Genomic DNA, 22,516 nt, shown 5'->3' with positions numbered 1-22,516 from the left:
GAGTTCCGAATACCAGTGCGCTTCGAAGATAATTATCTCTAATCATATAAAACTTGATACTCTCTAAACTTCTCGAAAGCGCATGTATTTGGGAGCGATTTAACTATAATGTGATGGCGTCAAAAGGTCACGTGACCCAGTTGTCCCACCTGACACCTTGGCAGACTACTCAGGTTGCCTCCCTGGTGAAATTTTTTTCCAGCGCAACGACCATCCCCATCTCCGTTTCCCAATTCAGTATAGCGCTGAAATAAATGTTTTCTCCTCCTCATCCTCCTACCCGATGGGCACTTAATTCATCCTCCTATCCAACGGGCACTGAATATCTCTTGAATGTTCTGCAGACATACTGAACGTCCGTCGGACGTCCAGGGGAGTTTCAATGCCCATCGGGCCATAGATTCTTCGCTCATGCCCAACTACGCCGACGACAGCGCCTGCTTTTCAGCGAAGCGGAACCCTTAACCCTGCCCCGTTAAAGGTTACGGTGCCCAAAGTACCAAAATGTTTTTTGCGAGTGCTGTATTAACATTCAAAATATGCCAGCCATTGGCAAGGCTTATGCAAGCAGGCAAAACATTCCCAGATTGTCCGTGAAACGAAGTGGAAAGACACCAAGGTGGACGTTATTATTGTGCATGTGAACATGATTTCCATGCCAAACCAAATCCTCATCACTCCGCGAATTTCGTTCATTTTATCGTGACTAAAGTAAGAAAAAATACCTCTACATTGGAAATGTTCGTAAGGTATCAACGTGAACCACTCCTTGATCATGGCTGCACGCATTGGCGAAATAAAATGGAATATTTCTCGGTGCAGCCACCAGTTTTTAAAATGTTGGTTGCTTCCTAGAAAAGGCAATCCATGCCGCTTTTCATAGCGCGCAGTATCAAATCGCGCCCGCCTGCAAGCACGACGTTGCTCTCGTTCGTGTCCGCATGTGGGGACGTTAGTGACGTTTCTCCACAGCTACATCCCGCAGCAAGTGGAAAGTGGGAGGCTGTGCATCGGGTGATATTGGAATTAAAGAAGTCATCTTCGTCGCTTCGGCGCACATGGTGGCTCTGAAGCGTACCTATTCAATCTGCATTTCTCTTTATTATCAGCATCTTTAACCTTCCTTCACGTTCCTTCATTTCGCACGCTGCAGTAATAGTGGCACAGTTGGTGCAAGTCGACAGGTCCGTGCGCAATACGTTCTTCATTAGGCCACTTGCAACACACACGCACACACACAAACACGCACGCACGCTCGCAGCAATAGGAATCCTCGTCGATCCTGTAGAACTTTCGGGAACTGCAGTCGGAAGGCAGTCTGGAAAATGACAGCTCACCATATGCACTGGTAGTTCGCACTCAGTACACCTGCTTGGGACAAGCAGTTCCTGCAGGTTCGGATCACTAGGGTAAAGTATCTATGAGAATAAGAATCTACGAGGGCTCATTTGACACGCTCTCTCGGGCCATAAATTGCAGCCTACCCGCACAGTTCATGTGAAAAGATAAGTGTAAGTTTCATCCTTGTAGTCCTCACTTAAAGTAATCAGCTCAAAAGCAAACTAAATTAGATACAAAACAGCGAGCAGTGAAAAGGAAGGTGATTGGTATAATGTTAACAGCGAGGATTTTAACAGAATTGGATAGGGAATAAAAGGGATTTAGATTTCCTATCTAGAATCAGAAAAATTCTTCACTGGCAGGCCGCCCAAGGGGAGGTAGCCGATGCTGCAATAGGACATAGAGGAGTGAAAGCGAAAAGCACAGCATAAGTGGATGAGGCGTGGCTCGGAGTGGCGTTGGCATATAAGGGAGTTTACAGAGACAAGGCAGCCACAACTGGCTCAAAAAAGGTTAATTCAAGGTCAGTGGAAGATGCCTTAGTCCTATAGCGTCCGTACTTAGGCCCATGGCGATGTGTCGGAGAACGGAGCCCCTGAGGCTGCGAAACTTGTAGGCGCTCTGAGACACTGACTGTCCTGCCGGAGGCAACCACCTTGCACTAACCGGAACTCCCAAGAGGCTTCTGTACGATTCAACGTTCTGCTATGCACGTCATCTTAATACAAGTCACATAGGGTAAATATTAATTATTGAACGAATCGCATCACAAAAAGAAAAGCTAGGAAATATTCAGGAATGAAAAAATCCAGGTCTGCGGAAACACTAGTAAAAAAACTAAGGTTCAGGTTTGAAAAGATATGACGCATAAAAGAAAAAGGTTTGGCAATAGCGAAGCAGTCCCGAAGCACTATGTCCCCCCACGATGCCGGTGTCTTCCTCATGACACGCGCGGCCGCAGTTAGGAGAACAGTTCGCAGAACTCGTTGGCGTGCATACGGCTGCCCTGGGGACACGAGAAGGCTTCGCTGAAGAACCTCTGCACCCGCAGGACTTCGTGCCCCTTGCGCTGCCAGTAGGATCCGCAGTGGCGGTACATGGCGGCCACGTAGAAGAGCTGCCGGGAGCGCAGGCCCTCCAGACCGACGAGGTGCCTGTCGGGGTCGGAGCCCCGCTTGACGAGGAAGGCCTTGAAGGAGGCCTCCATGCCGGCCACCTCCTCCACGTGCTCCTTGCCGATGTTGCCGGCCACGCACTTGCTGAACTTCTCGGCCGCCGGGGGTAGATCTGTGCGCGTGCCCAAGAAGTAGAAGGCTTGGGCAGTCAGGACCGCCAGCGAGGAACCCAGGGCGCCGTACCTGCCGCACAGCGAGTCGAGTCGAGTCAAGTCGTCTTTACGCTCTAAACACAAATACACCGAGATGACGGTGGGGCTCTGAACGCTCCCGCGTTTACAGCTTCGCCCCACTTCCCATAGCCGCTAAGGGGAGACCAGCGAAAACCTGGCGGTAAGTAGAAACAGGCGCCCATGTAACACAAGCAGATCGCCCCCCTCTAGGTCGGAGGTCATACGCTCTCGATAACGATTTAGACATAAACGATGGGCACCCGGGACATCCCGTACGCGTACGGTCCAGATAGTGACATTACACACGAAATCAGGAGGATCAGAGGAAGACAGGTGCAGAGAATTGTAGGAATACACAACTGACAGGGAACATTAGAGTAGAGTAGTGGAGTAGCGGATCAGGAGGTGGAACACAGTGGGATAAGCACATTAGATAAAGAATTTGCGTGGTTAAGATGGCTGCAATTGGCCAAGAACAGTGTTACACTGCAGATTAATCCGAGAGGCATTCAACTTGCAGTACACGTAGACAGCCTGATGATGACGACGCAATCAGGCTGCACTGTCAAAATGAACTTTAAGGCGCTGCAACTACACATTCGTATCCTCCGGGCCATTCATTGTGGCAAATGGCACAGAAGACAACGGGCTAGGAAACCAAGTACATAGTACACGTGCTTACCCTACATTGAGGCTTTATTCACAACACGTATAGTTTAAATAAAAAAAAAACACGGAAGATATATGAGATGACAAGCGATAAGGACAAAAACAAAAAAAAAGGTTATGCGCAGTCATCAAGTAGCTGCCATATAGTTCGCCGCAACCACCTAAGACTTTCTGCATTTTTTAAAAATAAGCTATTTGAATTAAATGCGCGCTTTTTCTGGCATAGCATTGTCAGTGGTGTAGTACATCATAATGCAGCTAAGACGTGCTAACTAGCAGGTTTTTTAACCAATATTTAATAGCTAACTTCTAAACTATTACCGTTGGGCTCCTTGATTATTGAGAGGCATGTAGTCCACCATAAGTAATGTCCATATCCGTTTTTAGAATTTCGAGAACGCGATTATCCTCGGCGCTGTGGCCCAACAAATTTTGGCTATCTCGACGAGTTAGGTTCACTGGAGAGGTTGCTTTGCCTGCAATCTTCTCAAACCGCATGTATTTTGGCGCGATGTAGGCGAAATTTGTTGGGCCACAGCGCCAAGGGTAAAAATTGATATGGGTATTACTTACGGTGGGCTACATGCCTCTCAATAATTAAGGAGCGCAACGGTAATAGTTTAAAAGTTAACTATTAAAAATTCAAGGGGCACTTTGACTGTGTAAAGTGGGTAGAGGCGGAAGCCTTATCCGCACCACCTTCGCTGTTTCTGTGGCACCGGTGGCGTCACATATAATTGAGTACTAATTACTAAGTGATGACAGATAACTAATTAATGGTTAATTACTGATTAATGCCTGAATACTAATTAACTGCTAATTAATGGGGCTTAAGCTTCGCCTTTAGGAGTGGAACGCGACAGCGCGTTGTAGCGCTGCCAGGGAGTCCACGGAACGCCACCCGTTCAGCGCGATGCCTTGCCCTTTGAACGCAACGCTTTTTGAGGAAAGGAAATGGCGCAGTAATTCTCTGTCATCTCGGTGGACACCTGAACCGCACCGTAGAGGAAGGGAGGAAGTGGGAGTGAAAGAAGATAGATAAGGAGCCGTAATGAAGAAAATGAAAATTGTATTTGAGGAAAGGAAATTACGCAGTAACTGTCTCACAAAATTCAGGGGGGCACTTTTTTGACCTAAAGTGTGGTCACTGATGCCCCTAAGAGTGGAACGCGACAGCGTCTTGCAACGCTGCCAAGGAGTCCATAGAACGCCATCGCCCATTCGGTTCTACGCCTCGCTCGTCAGTAAATTGGTTTTTGAGGAAAGGAAATGTATCTGTCTCTCATTTGTCGGTGGACACCTAAACCTCGCGGGAAGGGAATGGAGGAGGATGAGAGTGGGTGAAGACACCGTATTCACTAGACGCACCTTTGTTCATTCCAAACCATCGAGCAGCCATGGCGGAATGGGTAGCATGCTCGTCTCTCACGCCGAAGACCGGGGTTCGATTCCTGAGCTCGACCAATTTCTTAATCGGTTTTATTTATTTATATGGCCTGACTAGTAAGGCTAATTGGGTAATTAAGCAATTAACTAAGCTCAGTCTCACTTACTTGGAGCATCACTATACGACCCCTTTGAAATTCGCGCACTGTGACGTCACGACCGTTTCCACCAATTGAAAAGCGTGACATTTTCTGTCGACAACTGCTGCTTACAACGATGAGACATTAAAGGCTTCCGCCTTAATATTGGTCAACAAGCCCGCTAGTTAGCACGTCTTAGCTGCATTCTGATGTACTACACCACTGACAATGCTATGCCAGAAAAAGCGCGCATCTCTTTCAAATAGCTTATTTTTAAAAATTGCAGAAAGTCTTAGATGAAACACCCTGTATATGCATAAAGAGTTAATGTGTGCGGTCAAGCTATACGGTGCAGTTGACCTCGCAACTTCCAGTGATCAGTTAGATGAGAGTGTAGGTTACCATCTGCTCGCTTCTTGATAGCCGCACATAACCCATAAGGTTTTCCTTTAGCAGGATCCCTTGTCATGCACTTTATCATGTGTGTTTTTTTCCTATTTAAAAGACATAAGCAAATAAGCCCCAGCTGAGAGTCCACGGTCGGCCTGTATACTTCTTGTTTCCTATTCCATCGTCTCCTGGCTCTGGCGCTGGGTGGAGGGGGGGGGGGGGGGGGGTGCCCTAGCGAATCTATATCAACTCTCCGACTCCGGCAGCGCTAAGCGGCATTCTCAGTGTATTAGCTTTAAAAGCAATAATACCGGCGCATCTGCCCAGACTCACCTAATGGACAGCGGCACGTCGGGCTCGTAGAAGGGGAATCTGAGGGCCAGCGGAAGCATGGAGTAAGCCATGGTGGCGGTTTGATTGTCCATGTGCGTATAGTAGAGGCTCGACTCGTAGAGATGCGCGGACAGCCTGTGCGCCTTGATCTGCTCGGCGAAGCTTGGATATTCGAGCAGTAAGACTTGCACCTTGCGCAGGTCCTCCGGGAAATTGCGGCCGATCTCCGGGGCCAGAGCAAACTTGCTGTTCAGGTCGGTGGACTGCGATCCGTCCAGAAACTCGAAGAGAAGACTTGTGTTGCTCCAATCGTAAGTGCTGTGGGTCAGCGTCTGGAAGTAGGCCAGGCGGATGGACCGAGCCATATCGGCCACGTCGGAGCGGGTCTCCTGCACAGCGAGCATGGAGCGAGTGGGTGAAGTGTGCAGAGTTGGACAGACGCAATGAAAGTCAGTTAGTTTGCACAAGCCTCCCCATTCTTCGACGCATCGACACCGCATGCAACTCCCACATGACGCGTAACCAATAAGGAACCCAAGCTGGAGTTTGTACCACCGCGACGCTAGCGCCAAATTTCTCCTCTGGTGCAGCGAGCCGAAAGGCTGCTGGCAACAACACAACAGTCTCGAAGAACTCCAAGAAGCGCCAATATTAGCGCAAATCCAAAGACTAACACTGTCGGCAACGGGCAGAAGACCCCTGAGCAGATACGGCGGTGAAACTACGATAAAGGAGACACAAAGCACGGAGACGATACCAGACGAATACAAAAAAGACCATCAAAGTAGCACTGATACCAAGGAATATGGACCCGAACCTGCACATGGTGCGAAGAGAAGCAAGAACAGAGTATGTACCAAGAACACTGGCAACTAGAAACGACACAGTGGCTGCATACACTGGTAACAGAAACCACAAGAAAAGCAAACTGGTAACGGTGATCAACTCGGTCCTAAAAAAAATCACCAGCGCATCAATTCGGAACTGTACGGTAGTCGAGGCTGAAGAGGCAGCCGTGGCTCTAGCAGCAGCGGAGGGCTACCGATCCAAAAGGTCCATAACCATACTCACAGACTCACAAGCTGCATGCCGCAACTACCTAAACGGCAGAATCAGCCACAGCACGCTCCGAATTCTCCGCTCAAGTGGCAAAACCGAAAACAACCAAGCCAAACACGCCATAGTTTGGGTGCCGGGACATACCGACATTACAGGAAATCAGGAGGTGGATAGGATAGCTCTGAGGGTACGCAACAAACCGAGCATCCAACAATCCCGACCCAGCTGAAGAACCCGAGCCGGTAGCCCAAAGCTATGACTGAACTACTACAGAGGGATCATACGAAAATACCGCCCCCACACAAACAACTAAATAAAGAAGACGCCGTAGCATGGCGACAGTTACAAATGGGAACATTCCCGTGCCTAAACATGCTAAGCAAAATCTACCCCTCGCAGTACGAGAGCGAGTGCCCGTGGTGTGGAGACAAACCAACCCTATAATGCCACCTAGCATTGCCAGGTGGCGCATAGCTGCTGACGACGACGAAGAAGGGGCTCGCGCTGTGTGGAATCTGTCGATCCCCCAGAGTGGGTATGTGCCATTCTGTCGTAGGCTACAACAACAACAACAACATCTGTCGCCCTTGCTGCCCCAGCTTGCGTGGCCTTGTCTGTCTTCGCACTTGTTATTAAAGCCCCCCTTCGTCAACAAGTACGTTACAGTTTGGTGGAGTGTGCCGGGTACCCGTGAGTCCATGCAAGAGACCCCTCCAGGCAGCCGTCGCGCCAGCCCTGTACCACTCGACACCCCGGTACACCGCTTCAGTCGGAGGATCCAGGGACTGCCTTCGGAGGTAGGACTAGTAGAGAGCGGCGCCATGGAGACAGCCGCTCCTTCTCCTCTGCAAACTGCCGCTGCCGCGCCATCTCACTACACCCTGCAGACTCCGCGGATTCCCAAGACGTTCCGTGGGGAACTTCTTCAGGATGTGGAGGACTGGCTCCTTCATTTTGAGCGCGTAGCTGCGTTTAACCAATGGGACCACGCAGCCAAACTCCGGAACGTTTACTTCAGCCTCGAGGATGGTGCTCGCACCTGGTTTGAGAACCGAGAGGACGTTTTAATCTCGTGGCATGAGTTCCGTCGTCGGCTGCTGGAGGCCTACACAAGCGCTGATCGTCGTGAACGAGCTGAGCGTGCACTACAATCTCGCGTCCAGCTGCCGAACGAAAGTGTCCAGATGTACGTCGAGGACATGACGCGCCTTTTCAGAAGAGCTGACCCGGCCATGCCGGAAGACAAGAAACTCCGGCATTTGATGCGTGGCGTCAAAGAGCAGCTTTTCGCAGGCCTCGTGCGCAGCCCACCATCGACCGTTGCTGCATTCCTTACAGAGGCCACAACGATGGAAAAGGTGCTGCAACAACGTTCTGCGACCTACGACCGGCCCGTGCATGCTGCTGCTGTCACCGCATCGTTTGCTACCTCCGGGAGCCACCCTGACGATCTGCGTGAACTTATTCGCACCATCGTGCGTGAAGAGGTCCTGAAATTTTGCAGCCCTTCGCAGCCAGCACTAGGTTCGATTTCTGCTCTTGTTCGCGAGGAAGTGCAACAGGCGTTCAGGGCTCCTGCTGTCGAAACACCTCCCCCACCAGGAGAATGCCACCGCCCCACCTATGCTGAAATTGCGAGGCGCCCGGCTGCGGTTTCGCCACCACCGTTTCCGGTAACGCCTCCTGAGCCGCGGTCCTCAGTGCCACCAGTGCAGTATTTCGACGATCGCCGAGCGCCCTTGCGGAAGGCCGATGTCTGGCGCACACCTGATAACCGGCCACTCTGCTTTCACTGCGGAGAACCAGGACATCTCTACCGTAACTGCTCTTATCGACGTCTCGGTCTGCAGGGCTTTCGAGCCGATTCACCCAGACCCCGGTTTGGCCATCGGCCCCCTGCCATTGAAGATTTCTTGCGGAACAGCGAATTTCAGCCCGCACACCGCATCAGCCGCGCTCATCGTCTCCGAGGCGCTCTTCCCCGAACCCCCACAGCTCCTCGCGAGCACCACAGGGTCGCTCGCCCAGCCCTCGTCGGGAAAACTGAGACCGGCGACCTTCGGGGGCGAGGTCGCTGGGAGTCGCTGCGCTGAAGACCTCCCGTCGCCGCCGCTACGTTCCGACCGTGAACAGATGGCACCGTCATCCGACCTAGACAGCCCCGTTTCTTTGGACATACCTGTTCTTCTCGACGGTCACAGAGTCAGTGCATTAGTGGACACCGGGGCCGACTATTCAATTATCAGTGATAAATTGGCGACTCTTCTGAAAAAAGTGCTTACTCCATGTTCTGTGGTGCATCTTCGTACAGCCGGTGGTCATCTCGTTACCCCAAAGGGCATTTGCACGGCTCGCGTTCAGATTCGTGGATCTACGTTCGTCATCAGTTGTGTAGTTCTGTGCAATTGCTCCCGCGATCTCATTATCGGCATTGACTTTCTGCGGGAGTATGGTGCTGTGATCGACCTCCGCCACCGAATCATCAGCTTTTCGACCAGTCAAGCCACCCACCTCGCCGACTCTTGCCACCGCAGTGCCGCCCTTCGAGTTTCTGCTGACAGTGTCACGTTGCCGCCACGGAGCAGTGTTTTGGTTGAAGTCGCCTGCAACGACTTGCATGACGCAGAAGCAGTCGCCGAGGCTAACTGTTCACTCCTGCTTACTCAAGGCATCTGTGCCGCTCGCAGTCTACTAACGCTTCGTAGTGGCCGATCTGCGGTGCTGGTCACAAATTTTTCTAATGAATACCGACATCTTTTTGCAGGAACCGCTATTGCTTCTGCCGAACCTTTTATCGATACTCCTGTTTGTTTTGCTTCCGCGGCAGCCGGCACTGACGAGCCCTCCCTTGAAAACGTCGACATAAACTGCCACCTGCCTCGGGAACAACGACTGGCTTTGGAGCTTCTGCTGAAGGAATACAAGCCGTGCTTCGCTTCTTCCTCGAAGGTTCGTCAAACACCCATCACGCAGCACCGCATCATCACCTATGACGACGCTCGCCCTATACGACAGCAGCCTTACCGTGTTTCTGCTAAAGAACGGGCAGTTATTCAAACCCAGGTTCAGGAAATGCTTGATGATGGCGTTGTTCAACCTTCCCAAAGCCCGTGGTCTTCGCCTGTCGTCCTCGTTCGGAAGAAGGACGGCACTCTCCGGTTTTGTGTCGACTATCGCAAACTGAACAGTGTGACCAAAAAGGACGTCTACCCGTTGCCGCGCATTGACGATTCGCTGGATAGATTACGGCGCGCTAAGTACTTCTCATCTATTGACTTGAAGAGCGGCTATTGGCAAATTGAAGTAGATGAACGGGACCGCGAAAAAACCGCTTTTGTGACTCCAGATGGCCTCTATGAATTCAAAGTGCTTCCTTTCGGTTTGTGCTCCGCCCCGGCTACGTTTCAACGGATGATGGACACCGTCCTCACAGGCCTCAAATGGCAAAGCTGTCTTGTCTACTTGGACGACGTCGTCGTTTTTTCGGAAACGTTTGATCAACATCTCCAGCGCCTGCGGGCTGTCCTCGACGCTCTCCGCTCGGCTGGCCTTACCCTGAAGCCCCAGAAGTGTCATTTCGGTTACGAAGAGCTCAAATTTCTGGGTCACGTTGTGAGCGCTGAGGGAGTGCGGCCGGACCCCGAAAAGACTGCCGCCGTCGCGCGCTTTCCCGTTCCAACCGACAAGAAAGCTGTCCAGCGCTTCCTGGGTCTCTGTGCGTACTATCGGCGCTTTATTGCGGACTTTTCCACGATTGCCGAGCCGTTGACGCGTCTCACCAGGAATACCACCTCCTTTGTCTGGACCTCTGAGCAACAGACCGCTTTCTCTACGCTCCGCCAGCGCCTTCAAACATCTCCCGTTCTTGCGCACTTCGACGAAGATGCCGATACCGAGGTTCACACCGACGCCAGTAACATCGGTCTTGGAGCTGTCCTTGTTCAACACCAAGAGGGCCTTGAGAGGGTTATCGCCTATGCTAGCCGTACTCTCTCCCGCGCCGAGAGCAATTACTCCACGTCTGAAAAAGAATGTCTTGCGGTCGTGTGGGCCACCATGAAGTTTCGCCCTTATCTATACGGCCGCCCATTCAAAGTCGTAACCGATCACCACTGCCTATGCTGGCTGGCAAATTTGCGAGACCCATCTGGACGCCTGGCACGCTGGAGCTTACGGCTCCAGGAATTTGACATCACTATTGTCTACAAGTCCGGCCGCAGACACGAAGATGCCGACACACTGTCGCGTGCACCAGTTGATCCTGGCGACGCAGCGCCCGATGACGACAGCGGATTCCTTGGTACGCTCACCGCCTCCGACCTGCTGACCCGGCAGAGGGCGGACTCGGAACTTCGCCCTCTCATTGACGGCCTTGAAGGTAGCGATACGGCTATACCTCGCCACTTCTCTCGACGTCTTGGCTCCTTCTGTTTGCGGCAAGGCCTCTTGTACAAGAAGAACTCGAGAGGCAACGATAGACCTTACCTTCTGGTCATTCCAGCCGATCTCCGAGGTGACGTTCTTTTCGCCTGCCACGATGAGCCCACATCTGGCCACTTGGGTTTTTCACGTACGCTCGCCAGAGTGCGGAACATGTACTACTGGCCTGGACTTTCTGATGATGTCAAACGCTACGTTAAAAGCTGCCGAGAATGCCAGCGCCGGAAAACGCCACCACTTAAGCCGGCGGGTTTTCTCAAGCCCGTTACAGCCCCTCGCGCTCCGTTCGACCAGATCGGTATGGACCTCCTCGGCCCTTTCCCTTTGTCGCAGGCCGGCAATAAGTGGATCATAGTTGCTACCGACTATTTGACTCGCTACGCCGAGACCAAGGCGATCCCTCGTGGCACAGCTTCCGAAGTCGCGGAGTTTTTCATGCACAACATCGTCTTGCGACACGGCGCCCCATCGCACGTCATTACAGACAGGGGGACGGCGTTTACAGCGCAGCTAATCGACCACATCTTTCGGCTGAGCTGCACAACGCACCGCAAGACCACAGCCTACCATCCGCAGAGCAATGGCTTGACCGAAAGATTGAACAGGACCCTTTCGGACATGTTGTCCATGTACGTAGATGTCCAGCACAAAACTTGGGATGAGGTCCTGCCGTATGTCACCTTCGCCTATAACACCGCCCTGCAGGAAACTACGCGCTTTACACCGTTCCGCCTTGTGTACGGACGTGAAGTTCAGAGCATGCTTGATGCCATGCTCCCGTGCCCAGAGGATGACCAACTCGACCCAGACGCCCAACAATTTGCCCAACGTGCTGAAGAAGCCCGTCAGCTGGCCCGCGTGCACATCGGGCAACAGCAGAGCACCGACGCGCGCCGTTACAACCTTCGCCACCGACAGGTTGACTACAAACCCGGTGACCAAGTCTGGGTATGGACTCCTGTCCGTCGCCAAGGCTTGTGCGAGAAACTGCTCTGCCGCTATTTTGGCCCTTACAGAGTGATCCGGCGTGTGAGTGACGTAAACTATGAAGTGGTTCCGGACGGTGTTGCGCAACCCCGACGCCGACAGCCCAGCTCTGACATTGTGCACGTTGTACGGCTTAAACCGTACTATACTCGGTGACGCACACGTGTTGATGTCTTGGAACGGTTCACTTGCGGAACTTTGCTCGTTTTTTGTTTATTTTTTTTTGTTACGTCGACAGCGCTCTTTTTTCATAAGGGGGGGAATAATGCCACCTAGCATTGCCAGGTGGCGCATAGCTGCTGACGACGACGAAGAAGGGGCTCGCGCTGTGTGGAATCTGTCGCCCTTGCTGCCCCAGCTTGCGTGGCCTTGTCTGTCTTCGCACTTGTTATTAAAGCCCCCCTTCGTCAACAAGTACGTTACAATATGGAGATATATGGAGATAACAGCCAACTAGCGCGACAACACGCTCTTCTGAACTATACCATACCACATGGGCTTGCCAGAAAATAGACGAGCTAGCCATAATAGAAAACCTGAGTACGGAATAGTGGGAGAGGATGCTATCCAGCGACATCCTGAAAGTTCAACAAGGACTAGTAAGGCGTGCACGCAGGGCAGCTACCCTCAGCGGAGCCCTGGACTAGGGGAACCGACCCTGAAGAGAAGAGGGAAGACTCCATCTGAAGCCGCGATAACCACTGTAAAATAGAGCAAATAAACGTATTCCACCACCTCCACCACCAACACCCTCCGAACTGGCGCAGCAGCCTGTCTCTTCAAACACGCGCACGCGCAGCGGAGCGTTTCCGCTGGGAGAGAGAGGAAGGCACGTAAGGAGGTGGCGCTTTTCACCAACGTAGTGGGGCCTCTCATTTTATCGCGCTAGCACCAGGCAGAGTTGCACGTAACGCGTTACAAGTAATTCATAACTTGTAATCAAGTACATTTTCTCGTAATTCTGTAATTAATCGACTACTTTTTCAAACACTAACGCTCCGGGTATTTCAATTCCTTTATTGTTGTAACTGGTTACTGGTAATAAGTTGCTTATTTGAAAAACAAATTTTAACCAACAGTACAGATTTGAGAACCTCAACCTGAGGCAGACACTGATGCTAGCGGGGATATTTACTTCGTGACTGAACGACGACGTACCGGAAACGTCGAGAAACATCGCACGTGATCAAGTCTGGGCCACAAACGGGTCTTTACTACTACAGCTTGGGCCATACCACCATGCAGTTAAGTTCGGTTTGACCTTGTGACGCACTGAAGGTCATTGTCGATGCGATGCCCACTGTCTCAAATCAAATGTGAAGGTCAAGGTCAGGTACCAGATAATCATAGTCATTATCACGTGGTCATATTACAACAGCTTGGGCCATAAGACCACGCAGTTAATTTCGGTTTGACCTTGTCAAACATTGAAGGTCATTGCCTCATTCACGTCGAAATCAAAAGTTGTACCCCGGGGAGCAGAGCCCTCGCTACAAAACTGATACGGCTATTATTAACTGCCGGCTACAAGTCTCTAATTTCATTCTGGTAGATATCGGTAATAGTTACAAAGCTAGCTATTATAAATTAGTTAATCTTTCCCTAGTTCACATGACTGTTTGTGACGCCCGGCAGCACTGGTATTACTACGCCGCAAAAGTCTTCTCTTGGTCAGATGTTGAGGGCAATCCCCCAAGGCGTAGTACATTTGCAATAACAGAGTAATTACTCATGGACATCCATCCGAGCACTGCCATACGGCTACAAAGGAAAGCTATACAGCTTTCTCAGGGGTGGTCCCGGGTTCAAACCCCGGACAAGGGCCAATTTTTTTTTAACTACGAAGTTTCTGAGAAAGCTGTATAGCTTTCCTTTGCAGCCGTTCGCTGCGCTCGGGTGGATGTCAGTGAGTAATTACTCCGTTATTACATTAAGTCTTCCCTTTTACCTGAAAAACCGTATTTTTAAAAATTAGTGGTTTGGTTTGGTTTATGGGGTTTAACGTCCCAAAGCGACTGCGGCTATGAGAGACGCCGTTGTGAAGGGCTCCGGAAATTTCGACCACCTAGGGTTCTTTAACGTGCACTGACATCGCACAGTACCCGGGCCTCTAGAATTTCTCCTCCAAAGAAATTCCAGCCGCCGCGGCCGGGATCGAACCCGCGTCTTTTGGGACAGCAGCCGAGCACCATAGCCACTGAGCCACCGCGGCGGCATAATTAGTGGTAGGCTGCCCTGTAAGACCTGTACTCACACATACTTGCACGGACATTTTTACAGAGAGAGTACCTTGTTGAAGTGAGCATCCACGTAGTGCGTGATGGAGGCGAGGCCCATGAGACCCGAGAAGAGGTCGAAGCACTGACGCACGTAACTATCCAAGGGCCTGTTGCTGTAGGAGTAGTAGAGTATGGCAAATTCGCGGTTGGCGTACCGCGACACTTCCTGCACGGCCCGCCACCCCAGCATCAGCACCACGTCCGACTCGTTGGCCGCGATCTGCTCGTGCAGACGCTCCAGCTCCGCCTTGTTGGTCGTGGCGAATCCAATCTCGGGGAGGCCTTGCAAGAGGTTGGTCGCCACCTCCCTCAGAGTGGTTCGCCAGCGCTCGGCGGTGTGCTTCCAGTTGTCGGAGAAGGTGTGGTCCGCAGTCTCCGTCGTGTTGGGCTGGCCCCCGAGTCCCCTGAGGTGCTGGTCCTCGAGCCACATGGTGGCCTCGAAGCCGTCCGCGGGACTCGAGCTGTTGCCGAAGGCTCTCACCAGGGCGGCGAAGAACTCTGCGTGCCTCTTCCTGTTGGTCAGTCTGGACGAACGGATGTTCTTGTAGTTCCGGAGGCTGTCCGAGGGCGAGAACACCACCTCCACCACTCCTGGACTGAGCTCCTCCACCGCGAACTGGATCGGGGCCGGCCACGCGAGTTTTTCCTGCCGGCAAAAGTGTTCTCCTGTTGCTTCCTCTGTTCGGCTATTTCATGCAGCGCAGTACAAGTGTCACTAATTAAACACAGCCTCCAAATGCATTCTCAACTGAAACACGTCGCTCACAGCGGCCGAATTTTTACGGAGAAGAAATGGAGAAACATCCGTGTTCTCTTGGCCCGTTCAGAATACCAGGAGGCCGAAATTATTCTGAAGCGCTCCCCCTAAGGTATCTATAGCGTACCCTACCTAGTCAAGAAACACAACAGAAAAGATTCTGTCGTTGTTATTTGTGGCTATTTAGTACCAATAAAAATTGGCGGGGTTTGGTTAAGCCTGGTAGGTTGCGAAAGCAAAAGCGCAGCGCCTCCAACTGAAGGAACGCAGCGCGCCGCGTCTACAGGTCACGCGTGGCTACCGGCCGCCGCTGCGCGACGACTGAAACCGTCTACAGGTCACGCGTAGCTACCGGCCGCCGCTGCGCAACGACTCAAAGCGTCTTTGCCAATTTTTTTATATTTTGTTTTTGATGTTGTTGCGACTGAGAGAAAGAAAACATAATCTGCACCTGGTATGACGTCACAGCGGCAGTAGCGCCACAGGTGCGCGGCGCGGCGTAACTGCAGCCGGGCTATCTGAAGAAGCGAGTTGGTCGTCCATATTCACTCCGCTAAAGGTCAAATGTAACCGCGGCCGGGTCACGCGAAGGCTTGAAAGTGCGAGTAGCATTGCTTTCGCAATAAAAATCAGGGGGGCACTTTGTTGACCTAAAGTGCGGTCAGGCGAAAGCCTTTGTCAAAAGGCTGCTATTGTCACTGATGTGTAGTTAACATGTTAAGCTTCTCCTCTAAGAGGTGAACGCGACTGCGTCTTGCAACGCTGCCAGGCAGTCCACAGAACGCCATCGCCCGTTCGGCTGTACGCCTTGCTCGTCGGTAAACTGGTTATTGAGGAAAGGAAATGTATGTCTCGCATATTTCGGCGAACACCTGAACCTCGCCGTAACGGGAAGGGAGGAGGATTTGAGTGAACGAGGACACCGTATTCACTAGACGCGCCTTTGTTCATTCCAAACCATCCAGCTGGCATGGCGGAGTGGTTAACGTGCTCGTCTCGCACTCCGGAGACCCTGGTTCGATTCCCACCCTCGACCAATTTCGTACTGTTTTATTTACTTATCTGGTCTTACTACAAAGGTTAATTAGTCTGATTGGTTAATCAAACAATTAACTAAACTGAGTCCCACTTATTTGGAGCACCACTATACGATCCCTTTAATTCGTTGCATGGCTACTAGCCAAAGTACAATTGGCCCCGTTTGAAATTCGCGCACTGTGAGGTTACGACCATTTCGACCAATTGAAAAGCGTGACATTTCTGTCGACAACTAGTGGTTACAACGAGGCATTAAAGACTGCCGCCTTAATAAATACGTGTTCCTTGTCATCGAAATGAGCGTGCACCTGCAATCGAGAGCCGGGGTCTCATTGAAGGCCAGCCGCTCACCTGCAGGAACGTTATGCTGAAGACAGCGTCCACCTCCGTGTTCCTATCGGGCCAGTCGAGCTTCGCTTCCTTCAACATGAGCCCGACGCTCTGCGTGTGGTCGACGTTCCCCTCGGAAACTTCCTCGCAGGACCTGTAGAAGGCCCAGGCCTTCTGTAGCATGTTCTTGGCGACGGCCGTCACGATGGACTCGTTGCGCGACGGGTTCACCAGGTCCTGCCTGAAGGTCTCGTAGGCCGCTTCCCGGACGGACATGTTGTGAGGGTCGCTGTACCCGCCGCACACGAACTTGCTGAAGTCGACGCAAGGCTGCTCGTCGGGGCGCATGCTCCGCTTCAGGGCAGCGGCGAAGGTCCGGCACCCGGGAGTGTCGCACACCACGGAGTCGTCGCCGACTCGTCGCACCCAGAACACAACGGCGCCCATGCTGACGACGACGAGTAGCGCTATGGCGGCGACCGCGGCTACGGCGAAGGCGTGGCCGTGGAAGCGTGCGAGTAAAGAGTGGTGGTGGGGGCTTAGAGGACTGCCGCTGAATGAGCCGCTCCGCACGCCTCCAGGACCAGACGGGGAGACGGGACCCTGGATCGCGCGTTTTCAGTGCGGCTATAGAGTAACGTTGGCACGCAGTGGATGAAATAAACTCCAAGACTTATCTCCTTTTCTGTCTGGTTAAAACGATAGCTTTAGGTCACGTCATACAAGGACGTTTGTAGCGAAAGCAACATTGACCATGAAGTTGCGATTTCGCTGTGGCGGTGCTCCGAGGAGGCACAGAGAGCGACCAAGAGATGGCTCGCCGCGCCATCTGGCATGACGTCACACCGCGCGCCTCGTCGCGGAGCCACCGTTTGGTATGACGTCACATCGCTTGTCTCATCGCTGAGCTTGCTTTCGCTACGTATATCCTTTCATAGCCGAGCTAAGCCACTGCCAGTTCTACCCCTGGTAAAGAAACCTGTACGGCTAAACTAAATTTCCGACGATGGCCGTCGACCAAAAGAACGTGGTTAATGTTTTTTTCGAACAGAGCTGTAGCACTGAAAAGCATGCGGCATGGCGCAGTGGCTCCAACTGTTCATGCCAGCCTACTCCGTACAAGACGGTCGTGTGCGTACAGTCGCGGACATAATAATGTGGACCACGCTTCGGTCATCAAACTCTTTTGATGCTTAGCTAAAATGTATGTGCCTGCAAATGCCCCTTGTGTGCTTGAGCATAAAGATAGCAAACATTTACATTCGTGTACTCAACGCCAGGGGAAGACCTAGAACGCCAAGCTTTGGCCCTGTATTTTACCCTCCCATGAGAACACAGCATCCGCAGGAATTTGCTCTTCACGAACTTCTCACGACTACCAATCATTAAATTAACTGCCGCCTTCCGCGGTGGTCAGTTTGCCAATAATCTAGAGGACAGGTTGTGACGACCACACAAGGTCAAATTATAGTCGGAGTAAAATGTTTTCGGAGCATCGTATTCCTTTTCTGGGTGCCGCCATCCAAGAATGATACGGCGATCATCATTCAAGTTTCCAGCGCAACAATCGTCAAAATTTCCACTAAATTTTGTGTTAGCGGACTTCTACTTTTCTCTAGAACGAGCTTTGGTGCCGAAGTTGCTCATTGCGGGATTCGGAAAAATTATCCCCTCATTTCTCTCTCAAGGCAAATTCGCATTATCAGTGAAGTTCATTGAAACTCTACGACCAGTCTTAATGGCGCTGTGAGTTTGGAAGGATGCAGTGCCGTTAAGATTGATGTTTTCTCAGTAACACTGCCTTAAAGCCCCGTTATTCCTTCGAATTCTGACAGCATGGAGTCTAAGTTTGTAGCATAAAGCAGATGTCTGGTGGCCGTATGTCGAACAGCGTCGGTACGTCGCCTGACAGTGAGGCACCTTCGACCCTCCAAGTGGAGTAAATTTGAAATAAAGCATTAATAATTAAGTACGCCCAAATAAGCACTGAATTTATCAGTGCTTGGTTAATTCGAGCTGGTTTTTTTTATTTAGTTTCGAATGGCAGCGTTCTCGGATCCTTGGGATATATCAAACAAAAATAGCGCAGCGGAAGAACAGGGACAAGAAAGGACACAGACGAGCGCTAACTTCCTTGTGTCTTCTTGCCTGTCCCTGTTCTGCCCCTGCGCTATTTTTGTTTGACATGTGTTACCAACACGCCCAAACTACCACCTTAATAGATTCCATCGGATATATTTAAGAGCGGTGCCGATTTTGCCTCTGAACTGGGATTCGCGGCAAGATAAAGCGCTTATATAAGGTTAACCCTTTAATAAACCGGTGCGGAATAGACATAAAGAGAAGGGCAAAACATCCGAAGCGAGAGAACACGGTCGATAGGAGAAAAAAAAATAAAAATGCAGCACTTTTTGTTTTGACCACAAACTGTCTGCCTCTGTTAGGTCAGCCAGAACCACTACTTTAGTGAGAGCCTCACTCACATCATACTAATTTATTCTAGCAAATCATGGCACCACATTCAAAGCGCGCATAAAGCTGTTAATCAGACTGTCGCCAATAATAACATTTTCACCTGTCACAGAGCCACTTTTATGCATATTGGTCCATACCTTTTATCTGTTGTAACACAAGATGATGACCCAGGCTTCACATGTAAATGCTCTGATATTGCTGATTTAGTATCTCACGCGGATGTATTCGAAATATCATTAAGACTGGATGCAAACCGCTCGGAAGGTCCTGCGGCATACCAGATGTTTTTAGAGCACAGCTCTTTGGCGCCCGTTCCTGCGTTATAAAACAAACTTATCAAACACCTTGTAGCCGCCTATATAATTCATATTCTAAACACTGTAAGCCCTAACTAACATGGTTTAAGGAATTATTTTCTAGAGTTACGAAAATAGTTTCGGCAATTCACATATGTAGTAAGACATTAGATAAAACCGAAAAAAAAAACGATGTGTTGTTCAAAAATTTTACTAAAGCGTTTTATAATGTTCCCCACAATAACCTTCTTTGAAACTAAGTAGAGCTGTCCCTTCGGCATCAGTTAACTGGACCCGTTCATAACTAAATAGCAAACACAGTCTGTTCCACCCTACTACGGGCAGCATACTAGGACGTCTCCTTCTTTGGTCTATACAAATGATCTTGTACTGCTACTGACCGTAATAGTAAAATTCGCATGTTTGATGACGACTTTACGCTATTCAAACCTCTATTTTTACCTTCTGACCAAACTGTACTTAAAAAGTCGCCATATAGCGTTCAAGTTTGGTGTGACAAATGGAAATCAGTGACCACAAAGCCTGTCTTGTGAAGGGCCAGAAATAGTAAACCTTTTTTGTTTACTTAACTCATAAATGACAGTCCTCTAACCGACATTTCATAGTACAAATACCTTGGTTCTGTTATAAACTCGCACCTAACTTGGACTAATCATATACAACACATACATCATTGGCATTTCGAAAATATGGTCTTCTGCGCCATAAAAGGAAACGTACAAATAGCTATGTAAAGTTATACAACTCTCTGCTAAGACCAAAGTGAGAGTGCGCATCGATAGTTTCAAGTAAAAGCTAGATGTGAAAAAGTGCAGCGGCGCGGATGAAAACTTGTGCATAGGAGATGCACTTTCCGTGGTGGGGGCCCGGAAGGAGGACCTTCCGCACCTGTGCGAAATGTGAAGATTGCACACACGCGCGAACGCATACACACACAGAGAGACCTTGTATTTTTCGTCGAAAGAGGACTATATTGCTAATGTGGTAAAAAGATAAACATGGCGGCGCCCGCCTCAACCCTTTTAAATGGGACGCTCTTGTCATTCATCCACCCATCGTCACGAAACTGGCCGCTCCGGTTTCGACCGAGTTTCGTAGCTGGAAGCATCTCCAACTGCGGACTGCTGACCATGCGGTCCAACCCACCTGTCCGGACGCGGCTGCCAGCATCCGGGTGGCGGCCGCCTCGGATCTGGCCAAGATGGCGGCAGAGGTCGGCGGGGGCGAGGCAAGCTTGGCCGCGGCTGCCTTGGTGTCGTACCGCGGGACGGCAATGCTTTGCTGGTGGTGGTGCTCGGATTCCTGGTGCGCACGTTTGACCTCGGGTCGAGACCGGCTCACGTGCGACTGCGTGCCATGTGGGTAACACCAGATTTCGTCACGTGCTATGGCGTCATAGGCTGTAAGTGCTGTGTCGACCCTCTTTTTACGTCTTGCTCATCTTTTTTCATTGTTTTGGTCATCATCGTTTTGCTCATACCTTACAAAAATTTTTAGACAGTCTATAAACTGTCCATAGACTTCTGTCTGTAAAGTGTATAGACTGTCTGTAGACGAAGCCTAAAGAACAGCCTATAGGCAATACAAATGCTATAGAAAATGTACAGGTTCATAGCCTTAGAATTTTAGTAGACTTTTGGTAGAGATAGTCTATAGAGAATCTATAGATTCATGGCCATGTTCTTTCAGTAGACGTTTTACAATAGAAATTCTATAGCCTATCAATAGACAAAAAGAAATATCTACAGGAAGGCAGTATAAAGTCTATAAGAATTCTATAGACTGTTTATAAACAGTTTTTATACGGGCCTAACTTAGCAGCTGGGATGAGCTGGTTACGGGCAACGCTGGCAACGTGGTCGCGACCGAGTCAGCAGTCGGCGCATGCGCCGGCAGCTTTTGAAAGGCCGCCACGACCCGCTCGACCAATCAGGAAATTTTGTTAAGGAGAAACCCGATGCTTTTTGCAAGGCGACGAAATAAATGCCATCTCAAAAAAAATATTGGCGCCTTAAAGGTGTCCTTCATGACGGCCACCTAAACTCGCCACTGGTCAAGCAGGGGCCGCCATATAGCTACAAAGGAAAGCTATACAGTTTCCACAGTAACTTCGTAGTTGAATAAAACTTCTCCATGATCCGGGGTTCAAACCCGGGACCACCGCCTCATCGGGGCAGTCGCTCTACCAACTGAGCTAACCGGGACAGCTAGCGTGTGGTGTGGGCATAGGATGATGGTTTGTGGTGCATTGGGGTTTATAGTCCCACCGAGTCTATGAGGGACGCCGTAGTGAAGGGCTTCGGAAATTTCGACCACCTGGGGTTCTTTAACGTGCACCGAAATCGCACAGTACACGGGCCTCTAGAATTTCGCCTAAATCGAAATTCAACCACCGCAGCCGGGACCGAACCCGTGTCTTGCGGTTCTGCAGCCGAGCGCCGTAACACACTGAGCCACCACGGCGGCAACAGAGAGGTTACGGTTGATGAATATGGGAACATTTTTTTTGTTTGAGGTTTTCGCGTAACTACTGCAAGGTCTACGCTGCCATCGGTGCGTTCCCTAGCCGCGCACATTAGACATGAGAAAACGTCTTCGAGAAGTTTCCGTCGGGCGTGTGTACGTACCTTCCTGCGTGATGCCTGCAGCATGTCGGCAGGTCAAGTTGACGATGTTCTCGACGTTCGAAGGCGAGTTCCGAAGGCACAGCTAAGGACCAGTCCAGCGGTTGTTGCTGCTGATGTCCTCGGAGGATAAATGGCGCATACACACTGCGGGGGACTGGCCAAGAAACGTGCGGCGACTGACCAACGCAGCTACCGTCTTCTTCTTAATCTTCTGTTCGAGCCCGCTTCAGCGCGCGAGGTCTCTTCCTTCCTTTTCTTCTAATGCTCCCGCGGTAAAGCGCGCTCGTGTCGGTGTGTTTTAAAGCAGCACAGGATACTATTGGCTGCTACCATGCTAAAATACACGAAGCGTTAATGACAAAGCTAAAGTTACAAATACGTATGTAAGGCCACATTACCGATTTTTTCTAGAATTATGACGGAACGGTGCTGAAGGCTAAGTCAGTGCTTCTCTCTTCCCTGGCGAAGCCCCCCTCCCCCCTGTCATCTGATAACAAATATTGCTACTGATTTAACTTGCTTAATTGGCCAAATGCGAGGCAAGTGCGCTGGCAGGTCACGTCTCATTTCGCTTTCTGCTCGAGGCTACGCTTTCAAGGC

The 22,516-nt window shown here is 50.8% G+C and overlaps 2 protein-coding genes across 2 annotated transcripts; both read right to left on the bottom strand.

Annotated features, from left to right (window-relative positions):
• Nucleotides 1-1,146: 1,146 nt before the first annotated feature.
• On the bottom strand, nt 1,147-17,009 carry LOC149367002 (neprilysin-1-like). The gene is made up of 4 exons (XM_089566329.1): nt 16,519-17,009; nt 14,383-15,018; nt 5,608-5,996; nt 1,147-2,699 (listed from the first exon to the last, which is right to left on the bottom strand). The coding sequence occupies exons 1-4, from the start codon at nt 16,942-16,944 to the stop codon at nt 2,303-2,305; spliced, it is 1,848 nt and encodes a 615-aa protein (XP_089422455.1). The 5' UTR covers nt 16,945-17,009; the 3' UTR covers nt 1,147-2,302.
• Nucleotides 17,010-20,084: 3,075 nt separating this feature from the next.
• On the bottom strand, nt 20,085-22,056 carry LOC149367001 (uncharacterized). The gene is made up of 3 exons (XM_089572488.1): nt 21,917-22,056; nt 20,436-20,636; nt 20,085-20,177 (listed from the first exon to the last, which is right to left on the bottom strand). Exons 1-3 carry the CDS (start codon nt 21,938-21,940, stop codon nt 20,085-20,087), a joined length of 318 nt encoding a protein of 105 aa, XP_089428614.1. The 5' UTR covers nt 21,941-22,056.
• Nucleotides 22,057-22,516: the final 460 nt, after the last annotated feature.

This window comes from Amblyomma mixtum, chromosome 1 (genome assembly GCF_055824585.1).
Source record: "Amblyomma mixtum isolate Tamu chromosome 1, ASM5582458v1, whole genome shotgun sequence".
Classification (NCBI taxonomy): Eukaryota; Metazoa; Arthropoda; class Arachnida; order Ixodida; family Ixodidae; genus Amblyomma; species Amblyomma mixtum.
This window is presented reverse-complemented; position numbering and strand designations above follow the sequence as displayed.